This window comes from Lacerta agilis, chromosome 1, assembly GCF_009819535.1.
Source record: "Lacerta agilis isolate rLacAgi1 chromosome 1, rLacAgi1.pri, whole genome shotgun sequence".
Taxonomy (NCBI): domain Eukaryota; kingdom Metazoa; phylum Chordata; class Lepidosauria; order Squamata; family Lacertidae; genus Lacerta; species Lacerta agilis.
In genome coordinates, this window is record NC_046312.1 from 75234506 (window position 1) to 75247854 (window position 13349).

The 13349-nt window shown below is 41.9% G+C and overlaps 1 protein-coding gene across 1 annotated transcript in view; it reads right to left on the reverse strand.

Annotated features, from left to right (window-relative positions):
• Window positions 1–13349, reverse strand: part of EPS8L2 (EPS8 like 2) — a 90766-nt gene that overhangs the window by 12751 nt on the left and 64666 nt on the right. Inside the window, exons 8-14 of the mRNA XM_033155675.1 lie at window positions 12301–12446; window positions 6129–6208; window positions 5448–5574; window positions 4911–4999; window positions 2437–2511; window positions 1335–1483; window positions 509–635 (exon numbers count right to left, since the gene is read on the reverse strand). Coding sequence (XP_033011566.1) covers window positions 509–635; window positions 1335–1483; window positions 2437–2511; window positions 4911–4999; window positions 5448–5574; window positions 6129–6208; window positions 12301–12446 — 793 coding nt within the window. The remainder of the gene's footprint in view (window positions 1–508; window positions 636–1334; window positions 1484–2436; window positions 2512–4910; window positions 5000–5447; window positions 5575–6128; window positions 6209–12300; window positions 12447–13349) is intronic.

Consider the following 13349-nt stretch of genomic DNA (forward strand, 5'->3'; position numbering starts at 1 on the left):
GGGCTGCTGCAAAATGCCACCAGGCAATCAGGGCTGCAGACATGCAGTGCTAGCCAGATGATTAGTGACAGCGCCTTTCATGAGGTTACAGGAAGAGAACTGGAGGTGCTATTAATCCAACTCTATTCCATCCCTCCCTCCTTCCCATTACAGCTAATAATCTCACTGATCTGGAGGATTTTTTTCAGCATCACACAGAACATCCATTTGTGCATTTCCCTTTTGCAGGTAGAGATATGCATATGGAAGACTGCTTCTGCATATGTGTGTTGCCAGCTAGATTGTGTTGTGTTACTCCAGTATAAACAGCTCTCAGTGTGTCTTTGATCATCTATTCATGCGAGAAACAATAGGAATACCAAAAAGAAGTAGGCACTTCATTGGAATAATTTTTCCTTTATTAGCCATACATCTGCCTACTTGTATGCTTGCAGAGTATTCAGCCCACTAAATGAGTAAGATGAAAGAAGAGAAATAAGGAGGAGATGGAGTTAAGCCTGAGTCTCACCTCTTCTTGCAGGTGGCCAATATCTATTTCCCAAGGGGCTCCACGGAGTATTTCTAGAGGTGGCTCCCATCCATTGCGGAACTTTGGAATATAGCTTGGGATGTTGGCTTCTCTTGGCCACTCAGCTCTTGGAAACACATTGAGAAGAAGTTTATATGCTGCAAGAACCTTATGGCACACTGTGCTATTCTAGGCTACAGTTGTCATTCTAAAAGTCCAACACGTATTTTAGAAGTCAGCAGACTGATGCTTTTAGGTCACTAATTGACCTAAGTGACCAAATAAGGCTGGAGACATGAGTGTTTCCCCCCTGTAGAGTTGAATATAGATTGAAAGGCAAATTGCTGCCCATGGTGTAGACACCCATCCCACTTTGGGTTTTGGTAAACAGGTTTTACAGGCTTTTCAATGGTTAAAAACTCTTGGGGGTGGGAAGAGAATTGTGTAGTGTACACACAAGAGAAGCAAACCAAGCATTGCTACTCACAAAACCAGTTTTCAGTCTCTTAACAGCTACTGTTGGACTCCAATCTAAAATGTTTTTTTGTTTATGTTTTGCTTCCAATACCTTTAGATACGTTGATAGGTTTCTAAATAGGTGTGTATGTGTGTTGTTTGTGTCAGACAAAAATCTAGTTTCAGAACCCCTTCATAAAGTTTTCAGCCGATACTGCAAGTTGAGATATTCTGCCCCATTTTCTAAAGAAATGCACATTATTGACCCAGTTAATGCTTCTGTTCATGTGATCTCTCAAGGGGCTCTCTCCTTCACCAACTTCAGCCAGCTTTATATTCTGGTTCTCTCCTTGGCTCTCTTCAAACTAACCTTGACCTTGTCCATGTCTCCCCCAAGGACTCCCACAGCGTCATCTCCTTTGGTGTCAGATGCCCTTTCAGGAAATCTGTGGCGTCTCTAGAAAGAAGTGGGCTGACGACAGACCTTGCAACTTCAGGACCTCCACAGCTATTGACTATCTGGATTACATATGAGAAATCACATAAGAGGATTTTCAAATGTGTTTCAAGGTGTTTGAAAGAAAACCAGACTCCAACTCTCTACTGAAAGTAGTATACGGGGTAGCTAATGGAAATCCTAAAAAGCAAAATGGATAGTCAAATTCAAGCAGTTCAGTGGGCTATTTCTAAAATATTATTATTGTGTATTCTCGGGGTAGCCCCTGAATTGAATCTTCACTGTACTCCCACATTTTAGCTGCAAGCACACTTGGCAAAGTTAACATGGAGCAGGTTTCACTTTAATCTTCATTATATAAACAAGGTGTTGCACATTAGCACTTATAGCACAACATGGATTATGGCAGACACATCACAGAGCCATTCTAATAGGTTTTATGCAGCTGTTGAGTGATGAATAGGAGGTAATGTACTGTCTACATTCTTTAATGCCAATTCTGTTTGTTGAGTTCTCACAATATGATTACCCTTTTAGTAGCATTTGCAGCAGAAAATAGACCTCCATCACCCACCAATTTAGCTACCCAGAACATAATGGCATAGGATTGTGACATTCAGAGCCTGTAAAGATTATTAGAAGGGTTCCTGCTCAGCAAAGGATTTCACCAAGTGAAGATTTTTCCCATCCCAGTACTGTAGCAATGGGAGAAACTGAACTAAGAGCCTCAGTCTTTTGTCATGAGTTTCTGGCCATCTTTTGACTCACTTCAATCCTCCAGAGTAATCCTTTGGAACAAATCAGAGGTCATTGTCCAGTGAAAGTTTATAGTTATAAAAATGTTACATATACCTAAAAACATGTTTAACAGTTGTTAATTTATAGGCAATTTCGGAATGGAACCTCAGTAATAAGATGTACCCTTAAATGGGTTATTACTCTCTATGCCAGGCGATTATTATGTTAGCAATGCATAAGGAAAAATGTTGAGATTATATTGTAAAGACAATTATACCAATTCCAATGGTCCAAACAGGAAATGCACTAATTCTGAAGCACTTGGATTCTGGATATGTTTTCTCAGTTTGGCCTAAAAAAGGGAAAAAATGAAATCAGATTTGAACTAAATTTGATTTGCTGATTCTAAGGGTGCTTCCACACTATTGCTATTTTCAAGTAGGATTCAACCACACATTGGAAAATTCAGTTTGTGCAGTTATAGTTGATTGGGAGGTCTTGTGCAACAAGCTCACTGCTCCAAAATATCAGACTTTCTGCAATAAGGAAAGTGACAGGAAAATGCACTGGAAAGTGTGAGATAACACATCATTTGGTGCAATGTCATCAAACCTCTCCACAAATGAAAATGAATGCTCATTAAATAGCCAAGGTTATCAAATCTGCCTGCAAACAAATCAGGATGTATGCTTAATAAACAAGTTGTCTGAAAGGCCCTAATGTACAGAGATATCACTGTTTTCTTAAATGTTCATAGTCAGAAATGAAATCAGAAAAGCAGAAATGTTTAGCTGTAATTCCAAACCTTGAAGTAAGGTTTAGCTGGCATACGAGTCAAGCTTTGTCATAACTGGAGAGTTTATGTGTTAGCCCTCTGCTATTTATTTAGGTGTTAAGCTATATTTTATGGCAGAAAAACACTCTCAGGGTAAATTCACAGAAATAACATAAAAATAATTAATATTATTAGGAGGAGGATAGACTTATCAACAGCTCTTAGCCATGATCAGGCATAGGCAAACTTGGCCCTCCAGATATTTTGGGACTACAACTCCCATCATCTCTGACCACTGGTCCTGTTAGCTAGGGATGATGGGAGTTGTAGTCCCAAAACATCCGGAGGGCCGAGTTTGCCTATGCCTGGCCATGATAGTTAAACGGAACCTTCATCTTGAGAGGAAAGGTATCTTTGAGTGACAGATGCTGCAAATGATCAACAGGGGTGGCCATCACCTCATGGCCCCTATCTGTGAGCTTCCAGAGCCATCTGTATGGTTGCTGTTGGAAACAACATTGGAATAATGATCCCTGATCCAATCTGGCAGGACATGTTCTTATGTTCTATCATCGTAACTGGAAAAATGGGAACACTTTCTGAGCATTCCAAGCAATTGCCCAGTAAGTTATCCGGCATATTTGAACTGACAATGCTACATTGAGGTCTAAAAGCAGAAATGGGAAACCTTGGCTCTCCAAATGCTGCTGGACCACAATGCTCATTACCCCTGACCACTGGCCATGCTGAATGGGGCTGGTGGAAGTTGTAGTCCATTAACACCTGGAAGGTCACCGGTTTGCCCCTGTCACCACAACCCTGGCCTAAGGCATTCCTGATATTATTCATATTACACTAGCAACCAACACACATGGTACTGTATAGAGTAACACCAGCAAAAAATCCAGGTCCTTGAACCGAGAGTCTTCCAATCTAAATATTAGTTTGGATTTCAAAGTTTAACTTGTACAGAGCTTGCTTTAGTGACAGAGTGTGGTCTTAATGTTACCACACAAATTGCAGGTCACTAGTGCACCCAAAACCTCAAATATTTGTATTTAAAATGGGCCGTGTTAGAAAGGGAAACAATGAAAGGGATTTAGGAGGATGTCAAATGCAGCCAGCAGCAGTTCAGATGAATGCCCCTTTTATTTACATTGCTGGGAATTTGCTGTAGTGGCAAACAACGCCTCTCTTTGTTGAAGTAGAAACAGTGGTTCCTCAATACATGACAGTATTCTGCTTTACTGATATCTTGCTCATTAACTATTTCTATTGTGAATGATATAGGGGCAACTGAGTGTGTGAAAATATATGGGCGAGTGCCGGTTCAGAAACTGTTCATGGTTAGGGTTGCCAGATTTCAAAAAAGTAAAATTGAGCTTTTTTTAAAGAAAGACTCCAAAATTGTTGAGCTCCCCCCCCCCGACGCCATTTTTACACCCGAAAACCAGAGCATGTCAGGAATTTTCCTGACAGATGGCAAGCCTATTCATGGCACTGGTGCTTCTCCCACTCAGCTACATGGGGATTAGCAGAATATATTTATTATATGACACACAGATTATGGCTTGTTAAGGGCTTGCACAGACAATCAAGCAATGCGTGCCCCAACAGCATTCTCCTCCATAGTGTGATACTTGCAGAAGTTAATAGTGGGCCACGTGTTGTTCAGATTTGTTATGGCCTTTGGCTAAACAGTACATTTTTTGATTGACTGGACTAGTCAGAAGGCAGGGAGGAAGAGTGGCTTTGGTGCAGGAGGAAAGTTGTACTGCCTTCTGCTTTCTCATCTTTCTTTTTCTCAAGCAGAGCTAAGTACACAGCCTTGATATTGTCCTGATATGGAGAAACTGTTTTCCTAGGAATGTAAAAGCATAATCCTTCCTTGGTATAAGAAGATGGCATGAAGTATAGGAGCATACCATTGCCTGTCTAGTGCAGAGACAAATTATATTGTGCCTTTTTGTTCTTACCAGGAGATTTAGTGCCAACTTTGTTTTCTGGAAGCAGTCAACGAATTCAGCCTCATTTGGGGGCTTTGCCCTCAGAGTCAGAACTCCCTCTTTAAAGCAAAACAACAACAGTGAATATAAGGAAACAAAGGAGAGGAAGTTAAAACCACGTGGTTTTTAGAAGAGATAACATTAGCTAGGAGTTTCTGGGAGACTCCTATGCCTTTCACAGAACTACAGTTCCCAGAGCAATTTAACAGTTAACCCCTCTTCTCAGGAAATTCTGGGAATTGTAGTTCTGTGAAGGGAATGGGAGTCTCCCAGAAACTCTCAGCACTCTTAATAGTGGGGTAGGAGAGCTGAAAATAATGCCAATATATTTCACATCTGACAACCAATGCACCCTTAATTTCAGACAGTACATGGGTGGATTAGTCTAAAAAAGCCCGGGACACAAATTTTCACAGTCCACTATGTGGCTATGGTGGCTCATTTACCAAAAGTAATGCATTTAGCATTAACTCTGGAAGTGTATACTGGCAGTCTGGCCCTTTATACCTGCTGGACCTTTCTTCTTGTTCTTCTTTCCCTTCTTCCTTTGGTTCAGCTGTTTGAATGCTTCTGCAGCTTTTTGAAGCTTGGCAACAAACAGCTCAATATCATCCAGAGTGCAGTTTAGGATTTGCTGCAAAGAGACAAATGGAAAACAATAAAAATGCAAAGAGAGCCAGAGGATGTGCATGCATTTCTCCTTGCCCCTTCTGTCCCTCGCCACTGAAGACCAAACCAGACAAGATGCTATTTCTGTGAATGCAGATAATGTGCAGTGTGGGTGGGTGGGTGGGTGGGTGGGTGTGTAAATAGCAGCTGTGGGGGTGGCCTGAGCAGCCTCAGGACTAATGTAGTTGGGGGAGTTTAATTCTCTCATTTCCTGCCATTGGCACCACTGGGAGATTCCCTTGAAATGAAAATATCAGGTTCAAATAAGCAATTTTTGTTGGTACTCTGACAACAAGAGAGAACATCAAGCTTTACCTCCCCACCCTCATGGTACTTAGGCTGCTCTGGCTTACCTCCACAGCTGCTATTTACATTAGAAAACTGGACATGACTTGTGTTCACAGAATTAACATTGTATTTGGTTTCGTCCTTAGAAAATGCATCTCCACCCTGTTCATCCCCTTTTCTCATCCTCCCACATAAGTTTTTTGTGTTGTTTTTTTTAAAGTGACAGCTAACCGTTTCTTTTTCAATCTTCTGTGCTAAAATGGCCCGGGACTCTTCATAGTCCTGAGAACTGGAGCTTCGTCGATCATATTCTGTCAAACAAACACACACAAAAATTAGTTATAAAAAGGAGAGGTCAAAAGTGTAGAGAAATTCAAAACACCTGGTTTCTAATATTGGCTTCTACCGAGATAATCGGCAAAGCATCATTTGATATGGATAATTATTAATATTACTGGTAACATATGGTGGGTTATGACTGTTTATAAAGGGAAGCAGGGGGAATTATTGTGGAGAGAAAATTGCTAATTAAATATCTCAGGAGGATAAGGCACCGTATGCCAGTACTGTAAACCTTGCTGATTTATTTTGTTGACTTGGACACAAAAGAGCAGCCATACGTTAAGAGTCAAACAATTCATTTAGTGGGATCTGGCAGAGCTCCATCTATTCTATTGATACAGGACTCAGTTTTGCAAATGGAGGTGCAAAGGCCTCCCTGCCAAGAACCTGTCTGATAAAAGCTGAAGTGAGGTTGTTCTTGTGCACAGTTCCCACAAGCAGCTCATGTATATCTTTTTTTCAACCACATGAGAACATAAAAATAAGAGCCCTCTTGGATCAGACCAAAGACCCATCTAGTCTAATATTCTGTTGCCACTGTGGCCAACCAGATGCCCATGGGAAGCTTATAAGTGTGAACTGAGTGCAACAGGACTCTCCCAACCCATGATTCCCAGAGGCATGCCATCTCCAACACTGGAAGCCATACAGAGACACTATGGCTAACAACCTTTGATAGCCGTATTCTCCATTAAACCTTTATCCTTAGGGGGATTGCTGCAATCTCGTAATTGGTTTGGTTACCCCTTTTCTGAAACTTTTCTAGGTCTGGTCTACAATATCTTGCTTATACACCAGAATTCTGGGGAATGATGCACACACCATTCTAAGTAGGGTTTGATAAAAAGACATTATGATATTGGCAGTTCTTTTCTCCCCTATTGATCCCAAAAAGGGAGTAATAGAAGAAGAAGAAGAAGAAGAAGAAGAAGAAGAAGAAGAAGAAGAAGAAGAAGAAGAAGAAGAGTTTGGATTTGATATCCCACTTTATCACTACCCGAAGGAGTCTCAAAGCGGCTAACATTCTCCTTTCCCTTCCTCCCCCACAACAAACACTCTGTGAGGTGAGTGGGGCTGAGAGATCTCAGAGAAGTGTGACTAGCCCAAGGTCACCCAGCAGCTGCATGCGGAGGAGCAGAGACGCGAACCCAGTTCACCAGATTACGAGTCCACCGCTCTTAACCACTACACCACACTGGCTCTCATCTTTTCACAGCAGCCACACACTGGGCTGGCTTTTTCATTGGAATACCCACCCCAAACTCAGTATCCCTTCTCTGGGCAGTCCCAGTGAACTCAGATCCCAAGAATGTATATTTGCCCCAATGTGAATCACTTTATGCTTCCTTACCACATTGAAACACATTTTCCATTTTAATGCCCATTCGCATAGTTTGGAAAGACCCTTTCAGAGCTTTTTGCTATCCCTTCCTTTTTTGTTTTAACCATCCTACAGTAAATAACTTGGTGCCAACAGCAAACCTGAACACTTCAATTCACACCTCTAACTGCAGGTAATTTATGAACAAGTTAAGACGCACAGATCTTGGTACAGATTCTTAGAGACATCCCTCCATTCTGAGAACTATGTATTTGTTCCTACTCTCAATTCTTTAACCAGTTACAAGTCCATAAGAGGATCTCTCCTCTTATCCCATAAATGCGAAGTCACTTAGAAGGAGCCTTTCTGAAAGCCCAACTAAACAATGTCTATCAGAACACTCCTATTCACATGCTTGCTGACATCTTTGCCACAAAGTGGAATCTGGTTGCTTTGAAAACAGCATTCTTGAACAAGAAGAGTCAGTGTGCCAGGAACAGATGGTGCATACAGTGCAATGCCTCCTGCATCTGATTCAGTCCAGAATCCTGGTGCTCACACTCGCAGAGTTCATCCTGTGCACCCCATATGTCCTTCAAATTAATAACTTTAAAAAATGGGGTGGAAACTCAGCTATTTCTCATAGGCAAGGTTAGGGATTAACTTGGGAGGAAATGCTCTTCTTATGCTGAAGGGAATTTGTGTCAGCATGCGAAATTCACATTCTGCCATAAGTAAGGAGCTCTGGCAGGAAAGAAATAAAAAGCAGAGGCCATGAGCAGCATGGGTTTGTAAGCAATGGTTCAATTGCATCACCAGTATATCTGAGGCCAAGACTGCCAACTTTTGTTATGGTACCTGCTCTTGTGAATTAAGTGGGAGTCTAATGTACAGATATTAAGCAAAATTTAAAAAAGAAACAACCCATCAGCTGCCAAATCTGAACTTAAAAATGGAAAGCGTAATGCTGGAGGTCAACAAAAGAGGTTTAAAGGCTGTCTCAAGGCAAATTTTAAAAAATGTAGTATAAACACCAACAATTGGGAAACACTTGCCTGCGAGCGCTCCAATTGGAGAACAGCCTTTACCAAAGGTGTCATGGGCTTTGAAGACACTTGAACTCAGGACGCAAGGGAGAAATATGCTAAGAGGAAGGCATGCTTGGCAAATCCACACCGTGATCAACTCCCGCCCAGAAACCAATATCCCCACTGCGGAAGGACATGTAGATCCAGAATTGGCCTCCACAGTCAGTTACGGACATTGTTAAAACCGTGTTTATGGAAGACAATTTTACTTGGCTACAAGTGATCGCCAAAGAGAAGAAAGAGAGCATGCCAAGCTGCTCTTATGGGCACAAAAGCAGGGCCAGGTTTTAAAAAGCAACAAGTCCCAACCCTTTCCAAGTCCCGCTGACCTCCCATGACTTCCTAGACTTAACTGCAAAGCATTTAAGCCCCTTCTGCACTATGTATTTAAATCAATATTATACCGCTTTAACAAGTCATAGCTTCCCCTCAAAGAGTCCTGGGAACTGTACTTTGTTAGTGGGACTGAGAGTTGCTAGGAGACCCAAATTCCCTGCCCTGAGCTACAATTCCCAGAGTTCTTTGGGAAAAGGGATTGATTGTTAAACCACTCTAAGAATTATAGTTCTATCCAGAACAAAATAAAAAATAAAAAAATCCTTCCAGTAGCACCTTAGAGACCAACTAAGTTTGTTCTTGGTATGAGCTTTCATGTGCTTCAGATACCTATCTGAAGAAGTGTGCATGCTCACGAAAGCTCATACCAAGAACAAACTTAGTTGGTCTCTAAGGTGCTACTGAAATGATTTATTTATTTTTTATTTTGTTTTGACTATGGCAGACCAACACGGCTACCTACCTGTAACTAGTTCTATCCAGGTTTCCTAACAACCTGCGGTTGTGGCACCCTTAATAAACTACAGTAGCTGAGATTCTTTGGAGGAAGCCATGGCTGTTAAAGTGGTCTCCTAGTGCTTTAAATGCAATAGGGAAGAATAGCCATGGGCACATGGGAGGCTACACGTACCACCCATCACTCACATCCTTCTAGTAGCACAGATGAGGGATGGGCAGGTTTAAGACAAATTAGGACAAAAATAAATACAGAACTGTCTTAACAGCCCCAGGCTGCTAGGATTTCTACCTGACTGCTGTCTTATACAGACGTAAATAGAGCTCAAGAGGAACTCTGTAGGAACTTGTACAATCCTCTACAGAATCCAATTTGTTTTTCAAAGTTGGTGGTGGAATGTGCATAAGCACCCCACGCTATAAACAAAGCGACAGATGTAAAAGTAACCTGCATAAATTCAAGAGGCAGTGCATGCAATGTTTCTGGTAGACACTACCGCACCCCCGCACCCCCACTTTGCATTTGTAAGATTGAGAAGCAAACAAATTCTTTAAGGGTTTAGATAATTTTTCATTTGCAAGAAGCAAGGATTCGGGCAAACGAGTCAGAATACAGAAAATGGGAGTGACTGACATTGAGCCACTACCCATCTGCCTACATGTCATGTCATCTCCAAGTCAGGGAATTACCGGTAAGTGACTCGTTCAGGCAGGTATTAAGTATGCCTTAGTGAGGAAGCTGCCGCATCAAGCCCTCACTTTTCATTCAGAGGATTACTGTACATGTCCAACTCCATCTTTTCAGAGTGCAGAAAGCAAAAATTGTTTTAGTGTCAGTAAGTATGATATGAAAACATTGACAAAATGTGCTGTGAAAACTGATATTGGGGGGGGGGGCGGACTAACTAGGAAACACCAGCAATCTTACAATGTATTTTTAGTTTTCTCAAAAAGACAATGACCATCATTTCTCAATTTGGGGGTGCCAGTATGAGCAGCTTTTTTTAAAAAAAAAAAACTCTCTGCAACTTCAGCTGCTCTCTTTTTCGCTTCTGAGTGGACAGCCAATCAGCTACACTCATAGCTCAAGATTCACATAGGTAGCCGTGTTGGTCTGACACAGTCGAAATAAAAAATAAAAAATCAGTCCAGTAGCACCTTAGAGACCAACTAATAGCTCAAGTCATTCTGGAACACACAAGTACACATCACCTGGGAAACTAGCTGATTCCACAGGCTGATAGGTTTCAAACCTAATTTGTACCTATCTGATTGATGGCACAGCAAAGACATTTGTTACTTATATGAGCATCATCAAAACACCCATCTCCCATTACAGTTCTACATTATTTCCATTATGCAAAACTAGATTTTAAAATAGCACAATATTGTTCAGGATCAGAGACCAGCAGATTTAACCATTTAATATTTTCCTATGGGAAAGATGTTTTTGGTCCAATATACAGTATGTTAAAGGCAGCTTGAGACTTTCAGTTTGAACAAGTTTTCAAAGGTGAATTAATGCAGTACACAATAAGTACAGCACATACAGTATGTCTTCACTTCAGTGAATGGCTTAATGCTTTTAACTTCAGTCTGACTAGCTGCATGTCTACAGGTAATGCTTTCCCTCTGGCTATAGCTCTTCATGATGGGTTAAAGTGTGTTTTGTTTTGCTGCCTGTCATGCAGCTATTAAAACACATAGTGTCTTTGTTCACAAAAGAATGGCGCCACCTCTGCTCTGGTCCTTCTGCTACTCTGGAGTAGAAATTCTCCAGACTTTCCTAATAGTCTTATGTTGAGAAAAGCTGTATGCCATCAAATAGTGCTTAAGCCTGTGTGAAAACAGCAGGCTGGTAAAAACATATTGTTTTCTCTTGCAGTGTCCTTGATGGAGCGTACCTGAAGGAGCGTCTCCACCCCCATCATTCAGCCTGGACACTGAGGTCCAGCTGCGAGGGACTTCTGGCGGTTCCCTCACTGTGAGAAGTGAGGTTACAGGGAAGCAGGCAGTAGTGACACCCGCCCTGTGGAACACCGTCCCATCAGATGTCAAGGAAATAAAAAACTATCTGACTTTTAGAAAACACCTGAAGGCAAACCTGTATCAGGAAATTTTTAATGTCTAATGTTTTACCATTTTTAATGTGCTGTAAGTTGCCCAGTCATCTGCTCTCCCTTCCTACCCATTGGAGCAAGCAGGACTTTCATGTTGAAATATGGGAGGGGGGAGAGGAGGCTGGGCAGTGGGACTAAGATGAGAGAAGTCATTGCTGCATCCTTTATCATTGCTGTGGCGTGATAGGCATAAATGATGATTCTCTAGGTTCTGACTTGACAATGCTATCATATATTGTCACCTTCCCCACCCTGGTAGCCTTCAGATGTTTTGGACTACAACTCCCATCAGCCCCAGCACTAGCTGGGGATGGAAGTTGTAGTACAAAACATCTGGGGGCCAACAGAAAAAGGCTGGCATTGAAAAATCAGTACAATTAACTTTTGTTGGAAATGCATGCAAACTTGGTGGGGTGGATTCAGTCTCATTTATAATATACTTTGGATGCATACAGCACCTAGTACAATGAATAAGCATTATTCAAGCTATTAAAAATGCTTTTTCAGTTTAAGGATCCTTTGCTTTAATTACTACAGCGAAATAAATGCTTGCCATTGGGCTATTTTACCTGAGTGGTTAAAATGGAGAAATCAATGAATAGAGATTTTCCTGTTCTACTGGGAAACAGCACATGCCTAATCATGTTAGGACAACATAAGACTTTCTGGGTGAGTCACAACCCAAAGCAGATGCTTGCATTAGTCATCAATCTGAACTAGTCACCAACTGCCTTCTATACCTGGCTCATGATGCTGTGAAGGAGGAGCCACTCGATTCTGGTTATTCTTTGGTGAGCCTCTTGCTTCATACTGGAAAGGAATTGGAGCTGGCCCTTGAGGTGGTGGGAGGATGGATTGTCTCTGTTTAATCTTCTCTTGGTTTACCCTGCAAAGGAAGCAATGGATCACTCCTTTTACCAGGACACCCTGTCTATGACTAATAGTTACAAGGTTTTGGGTAGTCATTTATGATATCCCTGCTGTCCAAACACACTAGATACTGGTGCGAGGTAAACAGTTGGCAACAACCAGTAATATTTTTATGCACTCCCTCCTAACCTGTGAAAAGTTGCAAGGGAGGATCTACCAGGTTTAATCTCTTTAGGTAAACGAAACACAGGGTCTTTGCTTTATTTACAACTACACCAGCAGAGCATAAGTGGAGGCAAACTAACTAGGCAGATCCCTGAATATCAACTCTGGCTGCACCGAAGAGACAGGGGACCCGTCCTGAACAATGTGAGATGGGGCAGAAAGGGATTCTGGGTGGAGGAGAAGATGGGGACATTTTCCTCTGTGAACTTCCTAACTTAAAATCCAAGGCTGATTTTGGGTGACTCTCCCCTTCCTGCAGAAGCTTCCCAATTCCCACATCGCTAAGGAAGCCCCCACTCCACCCCTGACATTCAGTAAGGCATTTCGGGGGAAGGGATGCAGATGGCTGCAGTGGGAAGGGTGGGTGGGAAACTTTCCTTCTGTCAACTTCCTTAAAGTAACATCTTAGAAACCAAACTGGTATTGTTTCCTAATACACCTGAAAAGGGAATGGAAGGCCAGCAGCCATGACAATATTGTACAGTACATGGTCTAGTTTTTATATTGGTTTAATGGTGTGGATTGCCACTTCTGTGGGGGTTGCATCCCACACTGCTTGGGTAATGTTTAAACAGGGAGACCACACAGGAGGGATGGGTACATTATGTACTTCCCTGGGCAACTGCCATTGGCTCACAGCAAGATGTAGTGCTGGCATGGGGATTAAGCATGATACCTGTGCTACCCACATCAT